A 23,207-nucleotide genomic window follows, 5' to 3' on the forward strand; every position below is an offset into this window, starting at 1 on the left:
TTAACCAGGGAAGCCCCAGCACCACGGGATATGCATGAGAGTCAATCAGATAAAACTGAATGATCTCCTCATGACCCCCCTGTGTCGTCATCTTAAGTGGTGCTGTGACTTCCCTGATCAACCCCGACCCCAACGGCCGGCTGTCTAGGGCATGAACAGGAAAGGGGGCTTCTACCGGCCGAAGGGGAATTCCTAACCTATAACAAAATGCACGATCAACAAAATTCCCAGCTGCACCTGAATCTACTAGCGCCTTATGCTGGGAATGAGGTGCCACCTGTGGAAATCTCACAGGTATACACATGTGACCAACAGAGAGCTCTGGGTAAGTGGGGCGCCTACTCACCTGGCTCCCCAGTGCGTGAACTGTTGTCCCCTCTCCCAGGAGACCCTCCCCAGCACCTGGCCGCGGTGTGTCCTCCACGGCCACAGTTGGTGCAGGGGATGGCCCCCCTCGGGCTCTCTCTCCTCCTCTCTCTAGCGCCAGCACCTCCGAGCTCCATGGGAATCGGCTCGGAGGTGCTGGAGGGTGGAATGGACGACCCCCACTCGGGACGTCCGCGGGTAGCCAGCAGGGTGTCGAGACGGATGGAGATGTCCACCAACTGGTTGAAGGATAGGTTGGTGTCCCTGCAGGCCAGCTCACGACGAACGTCCTCTCGTAGGCTACACCGGTAATGGTCGATGAGGGGCCCTCTCATTCCACCCCGCATCCGCCGCTAGAGTCCGGAACTCCAGGGCGAACTCCTGTGCGCTCCTCTTCCCCCTGTCGGAGGTGGAACAGACGCTCCCCCGCCGCCTTCCCCTCAGGTGGATGATCGAAGACAGTCCTGAAGCGGCGGGAGAACTCCGCGTAGGTGATGGTAGCGGCGTCTATTCCCCTCCATTCGGCGTTGGCCCACTCCAACGCCTTGCCGGATAGACAGGAGATGAGGGCGGAAACGCTCTCGTATCCCGAGGGTGCTGGGTGTATGGTGGCCAGGTAGAGTTCCACCTGCAGGAGGAACCCCTGACACCCGGCTGCAGAACCATCATATGCCCTCGGGAGCGAGAGCCGAATGCCACTGGGTCCTGGTGCTGAGAGGAGGAGGGAGGGAAGGTCTCCCGTAACCAACCGGCGCAGAGTGTTGGACACCTCGTTCATGGCGGCCCCAAGTTGCCGGATCATGGTGTCTTGGTCGCTGATCCGATCCTCCAGCGACTTGGGTACTGCCACTGCTCCTGCTGACTCCATACTGGTGTGTTGTTCTGTCAAGGCTGAGGTGTATGTGGTGTGGGAGTCAGGCGCAGGACACCGAAGCTTAGTCCAACAAAGTTTACTGGTGAAACTACAAGGCAAAGATACAGTAAACGGCCTCAAGAAAACCAGAGGCGAGCTATACGCAAACTATGCGTAAAACAATAAACAACGAAACAGATACAAAACATGCAGCACTACGGACAGGCGAAAAACAACACACAACCTAACCAATACAACACAGGCAACTTATAGAACACGTAATCAGACACAAACGGACACAGGTGTGACAGACAGACAAAAGCAATCACACATAGAAACATTCAACGGTGGCAGCTAGTACTCCGGGGACGACGAACGCCGAAGCCTGCCCGAACTAGGAGGAGGAGCAGCCTCGGCAGAATCCGTGACAAGCTCCTACACCATAGAAAGTATATGCCAGGTGTAGCCCCTAGCCCATACACCATAGAAAGGATATGCCAGGTGTAACCCCTAGCCCGTACACCATAGAAAGGATATGCCCGGTGTAACCCCTAGCTCCTACACCATAGAAAGGATATGCCAGGTGTAACCCCTAGCCCGTACACCATAGAAAGGATATGCCAGGTGTAACCCCTAGCTCCTACACCATTGAAAGGATATGCCAGGTGTAACCCCTAGCTCCTACACCATTGAAAGGATATGCCAGGTGTAACCCCTAGCCCGTACACAATTGAACATATATGCCAGGTGTAATCCCTATCCCCTACACCATTGAAAGTGTATACCAGGTGTAACCCCTAGCCCCTACACCATAGAACGGATATGCCAGGCGTAACCTTTAGCCCCTACACCATAGAAAGTATATGCCAGGTGTAACCCCTAGCCCCTACATCATAGAAAGGATATGCCAGATGTAACCCTTAGCCCCTACACCATAGAAAGTATATGCCAGGTGTATTCCCTAGCACCTACAACATAGAAAGGATATGCCAGGTGTAACCCCTAGCCCCTACACCATTGGAAGGATATACCAGGTGTAACCCCTAGCCCCTCCACCATTGAAAGGATATGCCAGGTGTAACCCCTAGCCCTACACCATATAAAGTATATGCCAGGTGTAACCCCTAGCTCCTACACCATTGAAAGGATATGCCAGGTGTAACCCCTAGCCCCTACACCATAGAAATAGACTCTGTGTAAAGTTTCCCCACAAGTGCATAGGTAAGGGGTCGGGCTAGGGGTTATTTTGGGATTGGGCATTACTGACTACCGTGTTGTTTCAGGCTTCCTGGAGAAGAATCGTGACAGCCTCCATACTGACATCATCCAGCTGGTCCACTCCTCCAAAAACAAGTTTATCAAGCAGATCTTCCAGGCTGACGTCGCCATGGTGAGAGATAACGTGTCTGGTGGTCGCATAGTGATGATGTTATGATGACACCTTGAATGTATTTTCCCCACTTAGTCCACCAGGCTGTGTCCACTAAGCAACAGGGAGAACGGCTTAGAAAAGGCCATGAAAGCAAATGGTGGCATTTCAGAGAAGGCTTCGACCATAGAAATACAATAACTAAAATGTGCCTCCCCATTCAAGTCAATGGGTCTGTAGTGGGTGGACCGGTGGCCATTTTATAAGTCTACCCACTTCTTTCTCTGTGGTTATGACATCTTTTGTGACACATAGTCAGGGGCTTCCTGTTTCCCAGTGATTATGTCATCAAGCGATCACTCTCGATTCTTACTCTTCTTTGCTATTCTTCTTTCACATACTGTAGCATTAGTTATGGCTAATACCACCACTCCCCTCTCTTCGTCTCTCAATCTTCCTCTGTCGTTCTCTCCATTTCTCTCTTTGTGGTTGTGTTCTATGGTTCTGTCTGGCCTCAGTTTCTTTGTGGCTATCTGCCGCCCACCACTCCTCCTCCGAAGGTAAACAACGGCCATTCCTACTGTGGTAAAACCCAGATCCCACTGCTGCCACCAATGTCAAACCTTGTGTATCTTGTGCTTACCCCAAAACCCCCTCCATCCATTCATCCATCCATCCTCTGTGGAACTCAAACCTTTCTGTCCCTCTTTCTTTTCAGTCTTCACCCCAGTGGTACTAACATTAAAACAGTGATTCTCAAATATTTTATTCTGTGACTACATAATTTGTCACTGCGACCAAGCATGAACTGGCCGCAACCCGCCAGGGTGTCCCGACGACTATTTGAGAAACACTGTGATTTAGAGTGGTGTTTAAAGTTTACACATACATTTAAACAATCTGTAGGATTCCCTGCTGTAAAATGTTCATTTAAATGTATGGTATATAAATGTGTGTGTTGGCAGGGTGTGGAGACCAGGAAGCGCTCCCCTACTCTGAGCAGCCAGTTCAAGCGTTCTCTGGAGCTGCTGATGAGAACCCTCAATGTGTGTCAGCCTTTCTTCGTACGCTGCATCAAACCCAACGAGCTCAAGAAACCCATGGTGAGTCCAACCTAAGGAAAATACTAGCATTAAATATTGTATGTGTTTGTGCGTGTGTGCGTGCGCGCGCATGTGTACCTGCCTGTGTGTGTGCATGCCTGTGTGTATACGTGTGTTTGTGTGTGTGTTTGCATGCGTGCCTGTATGTGTCACAATGTTCGTTTACCATTCCCTTATAGCTGTTGACTTTGTTAACTCTGTCCGTCTGTCTGTCCATCTAGCTGTTTGACAGGGAGCTGTGTGTGCGTCAGCTGAGGTACTCTGGGATGATGGAGACCATTCGTATCAGGCGCGCCGGTTACCCCATCAGATACACCTTCGGAGAGTTCGTAGACCGCTACCGCGTTCTCATGCCCGGAGTCAAACCTGCAAACAGACAGGTGAGCAGAGCTGGACCCTGTTCATTAGGCACCAAACGAAAGAAAGCAGACTTAAACAGGGAGGGCCTCCTGGACTTTTCCAATAAGAAACGCTCTTTTTCTGTTCCAAAATGTTTTAGAACATCTTCTGTTTTCTGTCCTAATAAACACAACCCTGCTGTCACTTTCAATTATATTACTATGTTCTGTTACTCTACTTCAGGATGGCTATTGGTTGAGAAAGGTGTCATTCATCCCCTGCTGTTTTCTCATAGGAGGACCTGAGAGGGACATGTCAGAAGATAGTGGAGGCGGTTCTTGGACGAGATGATGACTGGCAGATTGGGAAGACCAAGATCTTTCTCAAGGTGACTGGATTTTATAGATTGCAAATCGACGTGCTTATCTGGTTGATAAACAACATATTTTCATATTTTCACCTACATTATTACACAAATGACATATTACGATAAAACAATGCTCTCTCTCTCGCCTCTCTCGCGCTCCCTCACTCCCCCCCTCTCTCTCTCTCTCTCTCTCTCTCTCTCTCTCTGTCGCTCCCCCCTCTCTCTCCCTCTCCATTTCAGGACCACCATGACATGCAGCTGGAGATAGAGAGGGACAAAGCCATCACCGACAAGGTCATCCTTATCCAAAAGGCTGTAAGAGGAATGAAGGAGAGGTGAGGAAGAAGGGAAGAGAGGGGAGGGTGGAGGGTATAGAGAGACAGGGGGCGAGGAGGGAGGGGAAGGAGGAGGGAGGGGAGAGATGGAGGAGGGGAGGAGGGGAGGGGAGGGGGAGAAGGGGGAAAGGACAGAGGAGGGGAGTGAGGGAGGAGGAGAAGAAGAGGGGAGCAATGGAGGAAGGGAGGGTGAGAAGGGGGAGAGGGGACAGGCGGTGGGGATGGAGAGCAGAGGCAGTGCAGTGAAGGAAAGGATCCTCTTCAAGTTGATATCTTTGTTTTGTTTATCCATATTTTAGGGAATTTGTTTTTCTAATTCAGATACTGCCGTTGAATTGACTGGACATGTCAATGCACATATGTTGTGGTTGAGAGCTACATAATGCTATCATATGTTTTTATATACACCTCTCCCTCTCTCCCCCCTCCCTACCCCTGTGTGTTTTCCAGGACTAACTTCCTGAGGTTGAGGAGGTCAGTGACACTCATTCAGAAGACATGGCGTGGCTATCGGTGCAGGAAGGACTACAGTGCAGTGAGTTCCTCTATCTCCATGGTTACTGACATTTCACAATCATCCATTTCCTGGACGGTTCACTTGGACATATCGCTGGCCAGGAATTATATTTATTCCCTCAATGGATGTTCCTTAAAAGAATGTCCCCTAGTTACTGAGTTATGGGTTGTAGTTATGTTGCTATAACGTTATTGTTGTGTTATATTGGTGTAGTTATGTTGTTAGAACGTTATATTGGTGTCTCCTATCCAGATGAGGGTGGGCTTCCTGCGCCTCCAAGCCCTCTATAGGTCGAGGAAACTCTTTGTCACCTACCGATTGGCCAAATCGCGAATCACCCAAATACAGGCCCGTTGCCGTGGTTTCATGGTGAGGCGGTCCTTTTGGCGGCAGCTGCATGCGGTGATCACCATCCAGGCGTATGCCAGGGGCATGATCGCGCGGAGGGTTACCCAGAGACTCAGGGCAGAGGTAAGATATTACACTACTCACACGCAGATGCATATATACAGAGATAGACACACACACACACACTCACACACACACACACACACACACACACACACACACACACACACAGAAAAGCAACAGGGCTGAAGTAAAGCAGGAGGGGCAAAATATAAGACTCATACTGTATGTAAATAAGAATTTCTTCTTTAACTGACTTGCCTAGTTAAATAAAGGTTAAATAAAATAAAAAATAAAAAAATGTGCTGTAGTGTAACAGAGCAGAAACTCAGTGACTGAAAACCCACAGATATCTTTAGGTTATTGTACTTTCATGGACTCAGAAGGCTACGCTCCTTTGCTACTGCTTCTTTTTCCATTTACTGAATATTTTGTAACCTGTTTACTTCCTGTTACAGTACTTTGACATCTAGGAACATTTAAAAACATTTAAGAGATTTTGTAAGTAATTAAACAACTCTCTCGCCCCTTTCTCAGCACCGGCGGCGTCAAGAGGCGGAGGGCCAGCGTCTGGCTGAGGAGGAGCGCCTGATGAACCAGATGACGGCGCGGCGGGCGCGAGCTGAGGCTGAGAGGAGTCACCAGGAGCGCCTGGCCGAGCTGACCCGTCAGGAGGAACAGCGGGAGAAGGAGGCGCGGGAGGAGGCACGACGGAAGAAGGAGAAGGTGGAACAGGTACCTAAAGCAGCTAATTGGTTACTTAGGGGTGAATCTTAACTTCTACTTTAGGCAAATGTTCACTTATTCATGCATTGGTGTCAATGGGAGACTAAGTGAAAATTAAACTTAAATGTAAGCTAGGATTGGTCCCATAAAGAGGCTATGTGGAGGTTGTGTAGAACTTCAACCAGAAGTAGCACTCACAAGCCAAAATGGTCTGTAATATGACAATGACCATAGATGTGGCAAGACAGCACAAACAGGTCGATCTGGGAACAGGCGACACATACTGGAGCTACCCTGTGTTATATGTTTGACATTGTCCATTGTGTTACTCAACCTCAACCCAACAGGTGGAGCGGGAGAGGCAGCAGCCGGTGGACCACTCAGACATGGTGGACCAGATGTTTGGCTTCCTGGGGAACACAGGGGCACTGCCCAACCTGGAGGGACAGGGGCCGGCCGGCTTCGAGGTGAGATGGGGGATAGGAGCGGTGGGGGTGTAGATACTGTAGCTGGTGGTCCTCTGTAGCTCAGCTGGTAGAGCACGGCGCTTGTAATGCCAAGGTAGTGGGTTCGATCCCCGGGACCACCCATACACAAATGTATGCACGCATGACTGTAAGTCGCTTTGGATAAAAGCGTCTGCTAAATGGCATATTATATTATATTATTATACTGTCTGTATACATACAGTGGTGTATATGCAAAGGGGTGTAGATGTAAGGTGTGTGTGTGTGTGTGCCTTGGTGTATATGCTATGTCTGTGTGTGTGCGTAGATCGGTGCACCTGCCTGTCTGCCTGCCTCCATGTGTGCATACGTGTGTGTGTGTGTGCAGATGTGCCTCCGTGCGTGCCTGCTTCCCTCCCTCCATGGATACCTCTGTGCCTGCTTCCCTCCCTCCATGCATGTCTCTGCCTGCTTCCCTCCCTCCATGGATACCTCTGTGCCTGCTTCCCTCCCTCCATGCATGTCTCTGTGCCTGCTTCCCTCCCTCCATGGATACCTCTGTGCCTGCTTCCCTCCCTCCATGCATGTCTCTGTGTCTCTGTGCCTGCTTACATGGTTGTGTTATAGGACCTGGAGGCAGCTCCGCGGGCCGAGAGGGAGGAGGAGGACTTGGACGAGGCTCTCCCTCTGCCTGACGACGAGGAAGAAGACCTATCGGAGTACAAGTTCTCTAAGTTCGCCGCCACCTACTTCCAGGGCACCACCACGCACACGTATGTGCGGCGCCCGCTCAAACAGCCGCTGCTCTTCCACGAGGACGAGGGCGACCAGCTGGTGAGTTGACCTGACTTTTGACCCCTGACCCATCGTGTGTGTGTTCGCCGTTGTGGTCCTACAGCTTTTCACATGAGCCCTGAGTCATGAGTTTCTCATTCAACATTACCTCAACCCCATAAAAGCTACCCCCCTACAAATTAATTATTAATATCCCCCAGAATTAGCATGTTTTACATTTCCTGCACAAATCTTCATGGAGTTACACAATCAATTTCAGATAGTTTTAGATGAGTGATAACTTTCTGAGTCAAAATGCAAGCCGAGATCTACCGCTCAGATTTTTTTTTTAACATAAGCCTATGCAACATTAACCAATAAAAACTGTTCTGTAGCAATGAGGTTTGTGCAGTAGGTTATAGGCCAAATACATTATTGGCTATGCTTGAATTGCCCTGCCAATGTTGTTCTTCCAGAACATTTTGAAATTATATTGTTGGTATATGGTTGTTGGTATATGATCACACTGGTAATAGATAATTTGTTGTATTACTTGTGAGGCACAGCTGAGTGAGCATAATAGTTCGCTTTTTTTTTTTTACTGGACTGATGGCCTGCATCTGATGGTCAGTCTGAGGGGAGGGAGGGAGGGAGGGAGGGAGGAGGGAGCAGCGTGAGGCCGCCTCTAACCTGACTCGCCTTTCCTCCTCTCTTACCTCCCTCCGCTGAGAAAAGGGGACACAGTCTTCCAGCTGATGGCGAAACTTAAGTTGCACTGCATTATTTCTGCCTCATGCACCAATTCATGTTGTTACTCCTATGACCAGATAAAGTGAAATATTCTTTGATATAAAAAAAAACACAAGCCGCTAATAATAACAATGTAAGCTTATTGAAACACTTTGCTATACTCATTCATTGCAGCTGCAGTGCTGGTTGTTGCAGCCTGGCAGCCAGTGTGAGTGGAAGTAGGGAGAATGTGCATTTTATGGCTTACAAAAGTGTTGAACAAGGTGTTGACAGTGCTGAATAACAACTTAAACATGAACTTACTAATAAAAACTAAGCTGTATTCGTTTAGTTTCTCTCGTCATGGTTTTGAAATCTTAAATTATCACTTTGTTGTGCATTCAAGGCTTATTTTTACAGTCTATGGTAGGGGCGTCAAACTCATTCCATGGAGGGCCTAGTGTCTGCAGGTTTTAGTTTTTTCCTTTCAATTAAGCCCTAGACAACCAGATGTGGGGAGTTCCTTACTAATTAGTGACTTTAATTCATCAATCAAGTGCAAGGGAGGCCCTCCGTGGAATTAGTTTGACACGTGGTCTATGGTGCTAGAAAACTGTGCAGACACAGTGATCTGAGCTAACTTATTGTCCAACGGTAGGCCTATAAGTGCACTAGATTTGCTCTCTGGGTCTGCCGGATAGGCGGAATTTTACCTTCAGACATATGAAATGGTTCAAAATGGGAACACTTTGCATTCCCGGCGCTAGGGCTACTGAATCAAGTGCACCTACCGCCAACAGCGCAAAACACATTTAAAAAATAGGGACGCAAGACTTTATCGTTGGGTTTTTTACAGAAATGTTTGGTGATCGACTAGGAATGCCTTAGAGATCGATCGACCGGTTGGTGACCACTGTTTTAGATGATTTGGGCGGGAAAGAAGTGGAGGGCGCTCAACCAATGTGAGTCGAGGTGCGACCAAATAATTAGATTATCATTGAAAAGGCGTAGCGCTCGCTTACCTTTAAAAACTCATTGTTTTATTTAAAGTGGAACTGACAGCGTTTTAGCAACATTAAATCTTATTAAAATATGTTCATATACACCACCAGGAAGAATACCTTGTTTTACATTTTCTGACAAGCGAGCACTTAGATGTGGTCATTTTCACGTTTTCATAAATTCAAAGAATATTTGGGAATGACGTACAGTAAGGCATTTGTGAACATTCTGTAGCAATATAGAGTGGGAAACCTGCCTGCTTTTGGACAATTAATAGACACTGCAGTAAATAAAACCTAATAAAAACATTTGTCTTGTCCAGGACCGGAGTCTATGCAGACCGGCGCCATAGCCAATCAGAGCTACAGTAGGCCTATATGCTAATAAGCCATTTGCCACACAGGCCTGCCATCATTCACTTTGAACTGGACTTTGTGTTTACAGGAAGTAGCAACAGCGCAACTTTAGAATGCATTCACCAAAAGCTACAAAATACACCTGAATAGATTTCTGCAAATATGTAAATATCAGTCCTCGTACATTTGGGAACTTCACAGTCCTATTGTTCAAACAACCATGAAAAGGTAAGCTCTCTCTCCCTCAGTTGCCTATGCACATCAAAAAGATCAACAACTAAGGCTATCCAGAGCGAGATTAGCTCAAATCTAACAAGGGAACATTTGATAAACCCTCTCAAATTTTTTCCGCTAGTTGGCCGTCAAAACTGCACTGATAAACGATGGGGAATAGTAGCCTGCTCATCCTTCTGCAGCTTGCCTGCCAATGCATGCTTGTACCAACCCACGTTTTGAGAACTGAATGAGAACTTGCCTGCCCGCCCATTTGCTCGATGCCAAATACATTTGATTGACAACTAAGAGATATGCTAACTGTGGATAAGTCGTTCAAGTTAAGCATAGCTAGCTAGCTAGGAAAGAGATTCACATTTTTTGCTAGCAAACCAAATAACACCTACATCTCCAGCTGTAGCCACCGAAAAACGATATGAGGGGAAAAAGTCGGTCACTCACCCACTCCTCCAATGACATCATGACATCCTCCCAGCAGCTAGCTAGCTAACATTAGGCTCAGTGTTTTTAGCATGCTAAATAAATAGCTAGCTACATAAATAGATACACTAGCCCAGGGGTGTCAAACTCAAATTCGCAGCTGGGGCCTCCCGAGTGGCGCAGCGGTCCAAGGCACTACATCGCAGTGCTTGAGGCGTCACTACAGACCCGGGTTCGATCCCGTGCTGTGTCGCAGCCGGCCGCGACCGGGAGACCCATGAGGCGGCGCACAATTGGCCCAGTTTCGTCCGGGTTAGGGGAGAGTTTGGCCGGCTGGGATGTCCTTGTCCCATCGCGCTTTAGCGACTCCTGTGGCGGGCCAGACGCATGCACGCTGACACGGTCGCCAGTTGTACGGTGTTTCCTCCGACACATTGGTGCGGCTGGCTTCTGGGTTAAGCGAGCAGTGTGTCAAGAAGTAGTGCTGCTTGGCAGGGTCGTGTTTCGGAGGACGCATGGCTCTCGACCTTCGCCTCTCCCGAGTCCGTACGGGAGTTGCAGTGATGGGACAAAACTGTAACTACCAGTTGGATATCACGGAATTGGGGAGAAAAAGGCGTAAAAAGAAAAAAATACATGCAACTGCAACGCAAACTGGCCATTGTTCTATTAGAAAAAATATGGCCCTTTATAATGTCCACCCACATAGGATGCTGTGTATAGCATTTTAACATACAGTACCAGTCAAAAGTTTGGACACACATACTCATTCAAGGGATTTTCTTTATTTTACTATTTTCTACATTGTAGAATAATAGTGAAGACATCAAAACTATGAAATAACACATATGTTTGATTTTATTTGTTGAGATGTGTCTGTTACTTGAACTCTGTGAAGCATTTATCTGGGCTGCAATTTCTGAGGCTGGTAACTCTAATGAACTTATCTTCTGCAGCAGAGGTAACTCTGGGTCTTCCTTTCCTGTGGCAGTCCTCATGAGCCAGTTTCATCATAGCGCTTGATGGTTTTTGCGACTGCACTTGAGGAAACTTTAAAAGTTCTTGAAATGTTACAACTTGACTGACCTTCATGTCTTAAAGTAATGATGGACTGTCGTTTCTCTTTGCTTTTTTTAGCTGTTCTTGCCATAATATGGACTTGGTATTTTACCAAAATAAGGGCTATCTTCTGTATACCACCCCTACCTTGTCACAACACAACTGATTGGCTCAAATGCATTAAGAAGGAATTAAATTCCACAAATTAACTTTTAAGAAGGCACACCTGTCAATTGAAATGCATTCCTGGTGACTACCTTATGAAGCTGGTTGAGAGAATGCCAAGAGTGTGCAAAGCTGTCATCAAGGCAAAGGGTGGCTACTTTGAAGAATCTCAAATATAAAATATATTTTGATTTGTTTAACACTTTTTTGGTTACTACATGATTCCATATGTGTTATTTCATAGTTTTGATGTCTTCACTATTATTCTGGAATGAGTAGGTGTGTCCAAACGTTTGACTGGTACTGTATTAAAACAAAAGGTAAATAATATTTGTCCAGCTATGCTGCTATGTTTGTATTGTAGCCGACTTAGACTACTGCTCAAATGTTGCTGTAATAGTCCTATATATTTCTACTTTGCATGTTGTTTTGTTGCAAATTTTGTTTTTTGGTTATTCATTGTCAAGCTTTAAAAACCGAAGCCAGACTGCAACATTTTAGTAGCCTAGCTAGGATTGTGGCATGTGTCTGTACACTTTCTCTCCACTGCGTGCTGTAAACCGGACACACAAAAGCAGCGCAATTGAAGTTGAATTCACCGATGCGAGCTCAAATGTTGACTAATTTATACTCGCTTGTGTGTCCTATTCGGCCGGCAAGCCTTGTGTTTGACACATGTGCGCTAGTTTATTAGCCGCGTTATGACTGACTTATGATCATTGCCCTTGCTAGCTTGATTGTATTGACATTCCCAGCCTTAGTTACAGTCGTCCGTTTTTGTTCAAAATATTGAGTCATTGAAATTGAGTGCATTCCGAATGGGTGCAGGCAGCAAACAATGTAATTGGCCAGCTGGATTTACAACCTGATAGCAATATTTTTTGGACTACCAAGAAATGTATTGGTGAATTATATTAATCATGCATTGAACTGTGTCCATCTATTCTGCCAAGAATGCCTTACTGTACGTCATGGTATTTTGAGTCAAATATAACCTATTTTTAAACCTCTTATGAAGTTGGTTTTGAAGCATAAACTGGGAATTTTATATTTTTGACTGATGTTATCTGTCTGTTTTTTTCTTATCTGCAATGTAGTTAAAACGCTGTCAGTTCCACTTCAAGCAAAGTTAATAAAGCTTCACATTTCGTCCCTCAATGGCCTTCATCTGGTTCTGATGAAGGCCATTGATGGCCGAAACGTAAAGCTTTTTTAAAACTTTGCTTAAATAAAACAATTAGTTTTTAATGGCCAGCGAGCGTTGTGCCTTTTCCTTTTCAAAGATGATTGGGAATAAATTTAATTTGGGGGATATCAAATTGGTTTTTGGACAAGCATACTAATGTTAGCATGTGACCGCAGCCAGGTAAACAAAACAAAAGATTGCTATCTGTCCTAGTCCAAAGACTGCTTACTTGGTAAGGAAATCAATATGTAATTTAGCAACTTGTGCGAACAATCCCCCCCAGGCGGCGCTGGCGGTGTGGATCACAGTGCTGAGGTTCATGGGGGACCTGCCCGAGCCCAAGTACCACATCGCCATCAGTGACGGCTCGGAGAAGATCCCCGTCATGACCAAGATCTATGAGACGCTGGGCAAGAGGACCTACAAGAGAGAACTACAGGAGCTCCAGACTGTGGAGGGAGAGGTGAGAGAAGGGAGAGAGAGAGGGAGGGGCAGGGGGGAAGCAAGAGGTCCTACAAGAGAGAGCTGCAGGAGCTCCAGACTGTGGAGGGACAGGTAAGGGGGGAGCCCCGGAGTGGGGCTTCCCCTAGGTACAGATCTAGGATCAGCTTCCCCTCCCGCAAACCTAGGTGAGAGAGGGAAAGGGATAGAATGTAGGTGGGAAGAGCAGGGGAGAAAGGGAAGACCTGAGAGGATGTGGAGTTGAGTCAGGGGAGGAGTGGTAAAGTGTGCTTGTGATATATTCAGAGTAAAATCAGACAGGAGAGGATGTGACTTGGAGGGAGAACGTAATAGGAAGGGTTTAAAGCCTAATTTATAAAATAACACAAATACGCAACATAAGAACGCAATTAGCTACGTAAAATGGCGTAGTTGCGTTGCTAATTGCATTCTTGTGTTGTGTACTTGCGTAAGCTAAAATTAGGCCAAAGGCAGTGTTTCTCAATCCTGGTCCTGGGGACCTAAAAGGGTGTCCATTTTTGTTTTTGCCCTAGCACTCAGACACCTGATTCAACTAATCAACTTATCAAGCCTTTGATTATTGGAGTCAGGTACGTTAGTGCAGGACCAGGATTGCGAAACACTGACCTAAGGGAGCGGTTAAGGAGATGAGAAGGAGGGCGTTAGTAGAATGGGTGGACTTTTTGTGTATGCCATCCAGGACACAGACGGGACAGACCAGACAGACAGACAGACAGACAACATACAGCTCATCTACACCACTCTCTCCCTCATATAGAACAGCTCTATTGAAGGTGGTGGTGGGCAGAAGAAGAACAGTGTGAGACACAAGCTGGTCTCTCTCACCCTGAAGAGGAAGTCCAAGATCACTGAGGAGGTTTGTGTTTCATTATAGCTATCATCATAATATACAGTATATTATAATAATATTATAATAATATATGCCAGTTAGCAGAGCCATGCTACCACCAACTGAGCCACACAATCCCAAGAATAGTGGGTTGGACCAACATTCTTGTTACTGCTTATGGACAGATTATATGGGTCCTCTGATTTGTTATGGGAGTGTTCAGAATCTCTGGGCACCCCTGTAATTCGAACCCCGATGCCAACTCAGCATTTACCAATACCAATAACTTACTGAATGGAAGGAATCACCAATGACATGACTGTTCCCTGTTGGCCCCGCCACCCCTATAGGTGACCCGGCGTTTGACTGATGGCGATTACAGCCTACAGGGGAACAGCATGCTGGAGGACCGGCCCACATCCAACCTGGAGAAGCTGCACTTCATCATCGGCAACGGCATCCTAAGGCCCGCCCTCAGGTGACCTACGACCCTTTGACTTATTCTACCAATTATTCAGAAAGACTCTTTCTCAACTTTCTCAATCTGTCCTCTCCGTGCTCCCCTCCTTCATTTATGATCTGAGCTTCCACCATTTTGTTTTCACCTGTCACAAAAAATAATTAAGTAAATTATTGGACTTGTATTCTGAGTGGTATGCTAGTTTGGATATGGGGACACTAAACATCATAAGTATGTGTCCTGGTTCTGACTTACTACTTACGGTCCGTGTGATTGGCTTGTGTTTTTCGCTGCTCGTGATCTGACGGTGGCTGTGATTGGCTGGCTGTTGTGTCCATCACCAGGGATGAGATCTACTGTCAGATCTGCAAGCAGCTGACCCAGAACCCGTCTAAGAGTAGCCATGCCCGTGGTTGGATCCTGCTCTCTCTCTGCGCTGGCTGCTTCGCTCCCTCTGAGAAGTTTGTCAAAGTAAGATCCTCATCTTTTTGATAACACATACACACACACAGCATATACACACGTGTTCATACACACGTGTGCGAACACGCACACGTACACACAAACATACACACACACGCGAACACACACACACACATATACCCACCACTCAAAACTGTCTAGGCCTAGTTCTGTTGAATTTGAAGTGGATCTACTGAATGTGCCCCAGAATGTCTCATTGATGTTAACTTTACCCCCTGACACTCTCTCTCTCTCCTCTCTTTCTCTCTCCCCCATCCACCCTTCCTCTCTTTCCTTCAGTATTTGCGTACGTTCATGATCAGTGGTCCGCCGGGCTACGCTCCATACTGCGAGGAGAGGTTGAGGAGGACCTTTGTGAATCGCACCAGGACCCAGCCGCCATCTTGGCTCGAGCTGCAGGTACGCACAGATCTAGGATCATTGAACCATGGGTGCAGTTCTAAACCTGATTATTAAGGGCAAAACTGACCTTAAATCAGTGTCTAGGCCTCTAGAGGCATCTTCTTCGTACTCGCGGGTCTGCCATTATTCCTCTACCGCCATACTCTGCTTCGACTGCTATAATGATGAGTAACCTGAGACCTGAAGACAGTTCATCAAAATCAATTTGCATGCCAGAAAAAGTGCAGTTATTACCAGATAAGCAGTATAGGTAATTTCTACGTACTTTTCTATCTGGTATCTTCTATATTAGACGTTCAACTGTAGCCTGGAGTTGTTTTTTAATCCTCTCAGGCCACTAAGTCGAAGAAGCCCATCATGTTGCCGGTGACCTTCATGGATGGTACCACTAAGACCCTGCTGACCGACTCAGCCACCACGGCCAGCGAGCTGTGTAATGCCCTGGCAGACAAGATCAGCCTCCAAGACCGCTTCGGTTTCTCCCTCTACATCGCCCTGTTTGACAAGGTACTAGAGTGGACCTCACACACATGTATGCATGCAGCCACGCACTCACTCACTCACTCACTCTCACTCATTCACACATACAATGGGGAGAACAAGTATTTGATACACTGCCGATTTTGCAGGTTTTCCTACTTACAAAGCATGTAGAGGTCTGTAATTTTTATCATAGGTACACTTCAACTGTGAGAGACGGAATCTAAAACAAAAATCCAGAAAATCACATTGTATGATTTTTAAGTAATTCATTTGCATTTTATTGCATGACATAAGTATTTGATACATCAGAAAAGCAGAACTTAATATTTGGTACAGAAACCTTTGTTTGCAATTACAGAGATCATACGTTTCCTGTAGGTCTTGACCAGGTTTGCACACACTGCAGCAGGGATTTTGGCCCACTCCTCCATACAGACGGGCTGTCGCTGGGCAATACGGACTTTCAGCTCCCTCCAAAGATTTTCTATTGGGTTCAGGTCTGGAGGCTGGCTAGGCCACTCCAGGACCTTGAGATGCTTCTTACGGAGCAACTCCTTAGTTGCCCTGGCTGTGTGTTTCGGGTCGTTGTCATGCTGGAAGACCCAGCCACGACCCATCTTCAATGCTCTTACTGAGGGAAGGAGGTTGTTGGCCAAGATCTCACGATACATGGCCCCATCCATCCTCCCCTCAATACGGTGCAGTCGTCCTGTCCCCTTTGCAGAAAAGCATCCCCAAAGAATGATGTTTCCACCTCCATGCTTCACGGTTGGGATGGTGTTCTTGGGGTTGTACTCATCCTTCTTCTTCCTCCAAACACGGCGAGTGGAGTTTAGACCAAAAAGCTCTATTTTTGTCACATCAGACCACATGACCTTCTCCCATTCCTCCTCTGGATCATCCAGATGGTCATTGGCAAACTTCAGAAGGGCCTGGACATGCGCTGGCTTGAGCAGGGGGACCTTGCGTGCGCTGCAGGATTTTAATCCATGACGGCGTAGTGTGTTACTAATGCTTTTCTTTGAGACTGTGGTCCCAGCTCTCTTCAGGTCATTGACCAGGTCCTGCCGTGTAGTTCTGGACTGATCCCTCACCTTCCTCATGATCATTGATGCCCCACGAGGTGAGATCTTGCATGGAGCCCCAGACCGAGGGTGATTGACCGTCATCTTGAACTTCTTCCATTTTCTAATAATTGCGCCAACAGTTGTTGCCTTCTCACCAAGCTGCTTGCCTATTGTCCTGTAGCCCATCCCAGCCTTGTGCAGGTCTACAATTTTATCCCTGATGTCCTTACACAGCTCTCTGGTCTTGGCCATTGTGGAGAGGTTGGAGTCTGTTTGATTGAGTGTGTGGACAGGTGTCTTTTATACAGGTAACGAGTTCAAACAGGTGCAGTTAATACAGGTAATGAGTGGAGAACAGGAGGGCTTCTTAAAGAAAAACTAACAGGTCTGTGAGAGCTGGAATTCTGACTGGTTGGTAGGTGATCAAATACTTATGTCATGCAATAAAATGCAAATTAATTACTTAAAAATCATACAATGTGATTTTCTGGATTTTTGTTTTAGATTCCGTCTCTCACAGTTGAAGTGTACCTATGATAAAAAATTACAGACCTCTACATGCTTTGTAAGTAGGAAAACCTGCAAAATCGGCAGTGTATCAAATACTTGTTCTCCCCACTGTATACACACGGTCTCACAAACTTGTCCATCCATCCCCCCAGGTATCCTCACTGGGCAGCGGCAGTGACCATGTGATGGACGCCGTGTCGCAGTGCGAGCAGTACGCCAAGGAGCAGGGTGCCCAGGAGAGGAATGCCCCCTGGCGCCTGTTCTTCAGGAAGGAGATCTTCACTCCTTGGCACAATCCTGGCGAAGACAGCGTGGCCACCAACCTCATCTACCAACAGACAGTCCGCGGGGTCAAGTTCGGCGAGTACCGCTGCGAGAGGGTTAGTGGGGCATGAGGACAGAGGGATGAAGGCCTGTATGAGGAGGGAGGTTAGCGGTGGGGCAGATGTAGGGAACTTCAGAACTTAGTCTCTTTGTGTATTTTCCACTCATCCTCTCTCTGTGCTAGGTTGATGAATGATATGAGATGGCGTTTTTATGTAATATTAATTTCATGCTGATGTACAGTATATGTGAAAGTACATTCATGCCTGTTTTTTGTAAAATATGAAAGTGTTAAAGCTCCTTCCCCTTCTCTCTCACTCCATCTACCCACTCTCCTTCTCTCAATTTCCCTCTCTCCCACCCCTCTCTCTCGCTCAGGATGAGGATCTGGCGGAGCTGGCGTCTCAGCAGTACTACATAGACTATGGCTCGGAGATTCTCCAGGAGCGCCTCCTCAACCTCATCCCCTCCTACATCCCTGACCGCGAAATCAGCTCCACCAAGACCAATGACAAGTGGGCCCAGCTAGTTGTCGCCACCCACAAAAAGGTAGGTGTCATCCAAGGATCAGTTTCAGCGCCATTCACTTTCGGACCCAAAATCTGTTTCAGTGCCTCTCTCGTGCTCTTTGTCCTATTAACTATTTATCGCTATATTCAGGGATGTAGTGGAGGGTAAACACACGAATGCTGTTTCCACAGCTTTTTCTTTAGTGAATAGCACAAACGAACGCTGTTTCCACAGCTTTTTCTTTAGTGAATAGCATTTAAGCATCTACTGAGCCAAATTATCGTTTCTGAATTAGCTTTTATGTTAATCGCCACCCGTTCAACGTTTACCCACGTTTGTTTTTAACCACTACAACTTGACTATATTGTCCTATGAACAGTACACACCCTCACACACACAGTTCTCAAATAGTCTCTAACCTCTCCACTCCCTCAGGGAGTCTACACCCAGAAGAGGTTGGACCCTCAGAGGGTGAAGGAAGACGTGGTTGACTTTGCTCGTTTCAAGTGGCCTTTACTCTTCTCACGCTTCTACGAGGCCTTCAAATTTTCAGGTAAGTCTACTGTTGATATTTATGGGAGTTCAGGGCAATGTACTACAATGGATGTAACACTAATGATATTTCTGAGAAAGACCTGTATCGTATCCATAATATCATGGCTAAATGTAGGTTGAAATTACCTCTAAGTCATTTTGTAACCCGTCAGGGCCCAGCCTGCCTAAGAATGACGTAATTGTGGCGGTGAACTGGACCGGGGTCTACTTTGTGGATGAGCAGGAGCAGGTCCTTTTGGAACTCTCTTTCCCAGAGATCACTAATGTGTCCAGCAGCAGGTATTGCTGCTACGATTCCTCTCTCCCAATGGACTGTAGTCATTATTTGTCAATGATAATTAGATATTTTTTCATTCATTTGGTTGTTACTACTATTCATTGATATCATGTAATTATAATGATATCATTGTAATTATTTAAAAAAGTATAATTCAATACTTTGTATAGTTTTTCCACAGTTGTACACAGCAACTGAATTAGAATAAACATGTGATTTTATACAACAAATTATAATATGTAAAGATTACAAATATATATATACAGTCGTATGAAAAAGTTTGGGCACCCCTCTGAGGCTGCATAATAATTTACTCTGTCATCACAGAAAATGATCACAGTGGCATGCCATTCATTTTCTAATAAAAGCTGAGTACTGGGGTATTGTCCAGACAAAGATTTTTAGTGTAGCAATATTAAGTTGTATGAAATTAAATCAGATGTGGAAAATAGGCTATGCAAACATTTGGGCACCCTTGTCATTCTGTTGATTTGAATACCTGTAACTACTTAGCACTGATTAATGGAACATACAATTGGTTTGGTGAGCTCATTAAGCCTTGAACTTCATAGACAAGTGCATCCAATCATGAGAAAAGTTATTTAAGGTGGCCAATTGCAAGTTGTTGTTCTCTTTGACTCTCCTCTGAAGAGTGGCAACATGGGGGCCTCAAAACAACTCTCAAATGACCTGAAAACAAAGATTGTTCAACATTATGGTTTAGGGGAAGGCTACAAAAAGCTATTGCAGAGATGTAAGCTGTCAGTGTCCACTGTGAGGAACATAGTGAGGAAATGGAAGACCACAGGCACAGTTCTTGTTAAGGCCAGAAGTGGCAGGCCAAGTAAAATATCGGAGAGGTAAAGGCGAAGGATGGTGAGAACGGTCAAAAACAGCCCACAGACCACCTCCAAAGACCTACAACATAATCTTGCTGCAGATGGTGTCACTGTGCATCGTTCAACAATTCAGCGCACTTTGCACAAGGAGAAGCTGTACGGGAGAGTGATGCGGAAGAAGCCTTCTCTGCACACATGCCACAAACAGAGTCGCTTGAGGTATGCAAACGCACATTTGGACAAGCCAGCTTCATTTTGGAATAAGGTGCTGTGGACTGATGAAACAAAGATTGAGTTATTTGGTCATAACAAGGGCCGTTATGCATGGCGGCAAAATAACACATCGTTCCAAGAAAAACACTTGCTACCCACAGTAAAATTTGGTGGGGGTTCCATCATGCTGTGGGGCTGTGTGGGCAGTGCCAGTACTGGGAATCTTGTTAAAGTTGAGGGTCGCATGGATTCCAGTCAATATCAGCAGATTCTTTGGAATAATGTTGAAGAATCAGTCACAAAGTTGAAGTTACGCCGGGGCTGGATATTTGAACAAGACAACGACCCAAAACACTGCTCAAAATCTACCCGGGCATTTATGCAGAGGAACAAGTACAATGTTCTGGAATGGCCATCCCAGTCCCCAGACCTGAATATCATTGAGAATCTGTGGGATGATTTGAAGCGGGCTGTCCATGCTCGGCAACCATCAAACCTAACTGAAGTGGATATGTTTTGTAAGGAGGAATGGTCCAAAATACCTTCATCCAGAATCCAGACACTCATCAGAGGCTATAGGAAGCGTCTAGAGGATGTTATTTTAGCAAAAGGAGGCTCTACTAAATATTGATGTGATTTTTCTGTTGGGGTGCCCAAATTTATGCACCTGTCTAATTTCGTTTTGATGCATATTGCACATTTTCTGTTAATCCAATAAACCTAATTTCACTACTGAAATATTACTGTGTCCATCAGTTATTTGATAGATCAAAATTAAATTGCTGATTCAAACACCCAATTATTTATAAATGGAAATCCTGGAAATTGTCAGGGGTGCCCAAACTTTTTCATATGACTGTATATATTCACATGTAAGATAAGATATCAAATATAAATAAAATAATATTTTAATTGTAACATTGTTTTGATATTGTAAGAATAATTTCCCTTGACAGAGGTGGTAAGCTCCAGGGCCAGAGCTTCTCGCTGGCCACCATCAAAGGAGACGAGTACACGTTCACCTCCAATAATGCTGAGGACATACGCGACCTGGTCGTGACTTTCCTGGAGGGCCTCAGGAAGAGGTCAAAGTTTGTGGTGGCGCTACTGGACTGCCCCAACCCCGGTAAGTAACCTACTAGCTCTTATTTACTTTATCTTATTACCGTAGGTTTATTAAACGGGGCAATGCACATTGGTCAACACTTTTCAATTAAGAACAGGTCATGTCTTCCAAAGCCAACAAGGAAAAGTATGGTAAATGACTGTGATCTTGTAGGTGTTTTCCTGTACAGATTACAATATGAGAAGCAACTCTGTGTTATTTTTTATAATGCATGTCTCTTTTTCAAAGAAGGAATGGCTCCATTTCATGTTTTCATACCTTATCTTCTAAACCACAGCATTGAAAGACGGTATATTAATTGTGTTGATGTTTTAGGGTAGAATCTGCTCTAACCTGCTATGTTTTTCTCTATATATATATATTTAATTATTATTTTATTATTACTTTTTCTCCCCAATTTCGATCTTGTCTCATCGCTGCAACTCCCCAACGGGCTCGGGAGGCGAAGGTCGAGTCATGCGTCCTCCGAAACATGACCCCCCAAACTGCGCTTCCTAACACCCGCCCGCTTAACCCGGAAGCCAGCCGCACCAATGTGTCGGAGGAAACACTGTTCACCTGACGACCGAGGTCAGCCTGCAGGCGCCCGGCCTGCCACAAGGAGTCGCTAGAGCGCGATGAGCCAAGTAAAGCCCCCCCCCCCCCGGCCAAACCCTCCCCTAAACCGGACAACGCTGGGCCAATTGTGCACCGCCCTATGGGACTCCTGATCACGGCCGGTTGTGATACAGCCCGGGATCGAACCCGGGTCTGTAGTGACACCTCTAGCACTGCGATGCAGTGCCTTAGATCACTGCGCCACTCAGGAGGCCCTAACCTGCTATGTTTTATCATTTAATGGACTGCTTTTAACTTTGTTATTGTCTTATTGACCATTTATACAACGGGTGGGTCTAATCCTGAATGCTGATTGGTTAAAACCGCATTCCAGCCGGTGTCTATTCCACAAGTTACCACTGGCTAAATCTATGACGTTAAAATGCCTATTTGCTCTGGTCCATCTGACTGCGCAATCCACTGTCTCATCAGCCCAGCTAGGCAATTTATAAACTTGATCTCCACTATAAAAAGCATCTAGACATTATCTCACATTTCTTTTAGACTAACATTTAGTTTTCAACAGCGGAGATTTGTATAAACCTTGCTGTCTGTCTCTCTGACTTTTGCAACATTGTTTCAATATTCAAATTGTAGATCAAATATAACTCTTATAACTCCCGCACACACGATAACTCCTTACGTTGTATTTACCAACCACCACACATGACGTTCCCTCACAGGAGACAATAAGGTTATTTGAATGGAATTTCCATTTAATTGAATGTTGTGTTCCTGTAGCGGGTGGCGAGGACTCCACCTTCCTCAGTTTTTCCAAGGGCGACCTGATCCTATTGGACGAGCACTGCGGTGAGCAGGTCATGACTTCGGGTTGGGCCCACGGGGTAAACGACAGGACCAAGCAACAGGGGGACTTCCCGGCCGACTGCGTCTACGTCCTGCCCACCGTCACCCGGCCGCAGTATGACATCGTGGTGAGTGACCTCATAGGGTTGCAAAATTCCTTGTACATTTCCAAAGTTCCAGGAACTTTTAGGAATGATGCTCATTAATGGGTAATTTTGGAAATCTATGGATACTTGCAGAATTTATACCACAATATGACGTTGTGGTGATGATGTCGTCAGGCATTCATGCTCCATACTGTAGTTTACTGAAGTTATTTTTTGTGTCTGTATGTCTTTCTTTCTTTCCCCCTTCTCTCAACTTGTCTCTTTCATCCTCTCTACTCCCTTCCCTCTCCATCTCCCCTACTTTTTCCTCTCCATCTCACTCTCTCTCTTTTTCTCCCTTCCCTCCCTCCCTCTCTCTCATTCTCCTGCTTCCTTCCCTCT

At 46.1% G+C, this 23,207-nt stretch overlaps 1 protein-coding gene across 1 annotated transcript in view; it reads left to right on the forward strand.

Moving 5' to 3' along the window:
* The window catches only part of LOC123492152 (unconventional myosin-VIIa-like), a 76,019-nt gene that overhangs the window by 35,627 nt on the left and 17,185 nt on the right, over nt 1–23,207 (forward strand). The window contains exons 16-37 of the mRNA XM_045224174.1: nt 2,503–2,609; nt 3,554–3,691; nt 3,913–4,071; nt 4,326–4,418; nt 4,638–4,732; nt 5,183–5,267; nt 5,502–5,720; nt 6,195–6,392; nt 6,731–6,850; nt 7,457–7,663; nt 13,038–13,217; nt 13,995–14,093; nt 14,417–14,544; nt 14,871–14,997; nt 15,289–15,408; nt 15,745–15,918; nt 17,624–17,851; nt 18,174–18,344; nt 18,741–18,858; nt 19,013–19,139; nt 21,146–21,315; nt 22,654–22,847. Coding sequence (XP_045080109.1) covers nt 2,503–2,609; nt 3,554–3,691; nt 3,913–4,071; nt 4,326–4,418; nt 4,638–4,732; nt 5,183–5,267; nt 5,502–5,720; nt 6,195–6,392; nt 6,731–6,850; nt 7,457–7,663; nt 13,038–13,217; nt 13,995–14,093; nt 14,417–14,544; nt 14,871–14,997; nt 15,289–15,408; nt 15,745–15,918; nt 17,624–17,851; nt 18,174–18,344; nt 18,741–18,858; nt 19,013–19,139; nt 21,146–21,315; nt 22,654–22,847 — 3,257 coding nt within the window. The remainder of the gene's footprint in view (nt 1–2,502; nt 2,610–3,553; nt 3,692–3,912; nt 4,072–4,325; nt 4,419–4,637; nt 4,733–5,182; nt 5,268–5,501; nt 5,721–6,194; nt 6,393–6,730; nt 6,851–7,456; nt 7,664–13,037; nt 13,218–13,994; nt 14,094–14,416; nt 14,545–14,870; nt 14,998–15,288; nt 15,409–15,744; nt 15,919–17,623; nt 17,852–18,173; nt 18,345–18,740; nt 18,859–19,012; nt 19,140–21,145; nt 21,316–22,653; nt 22,848–23,207) is intronic.

This window comes from Coregonus clupeaformis, chromosome 13, assembly GCF_020615455.1.
Source record: "Coregonus clupeaformis isolate EN_2021a chromosome 13, ASM2061545v1, whole genome shotgun sequence".
NCBI lineage: Eukaryota > Metazoa > Chordata > Actinopteri > Salmoniformes > Salmonidae > Coregonus > Coregonus clupeaformis.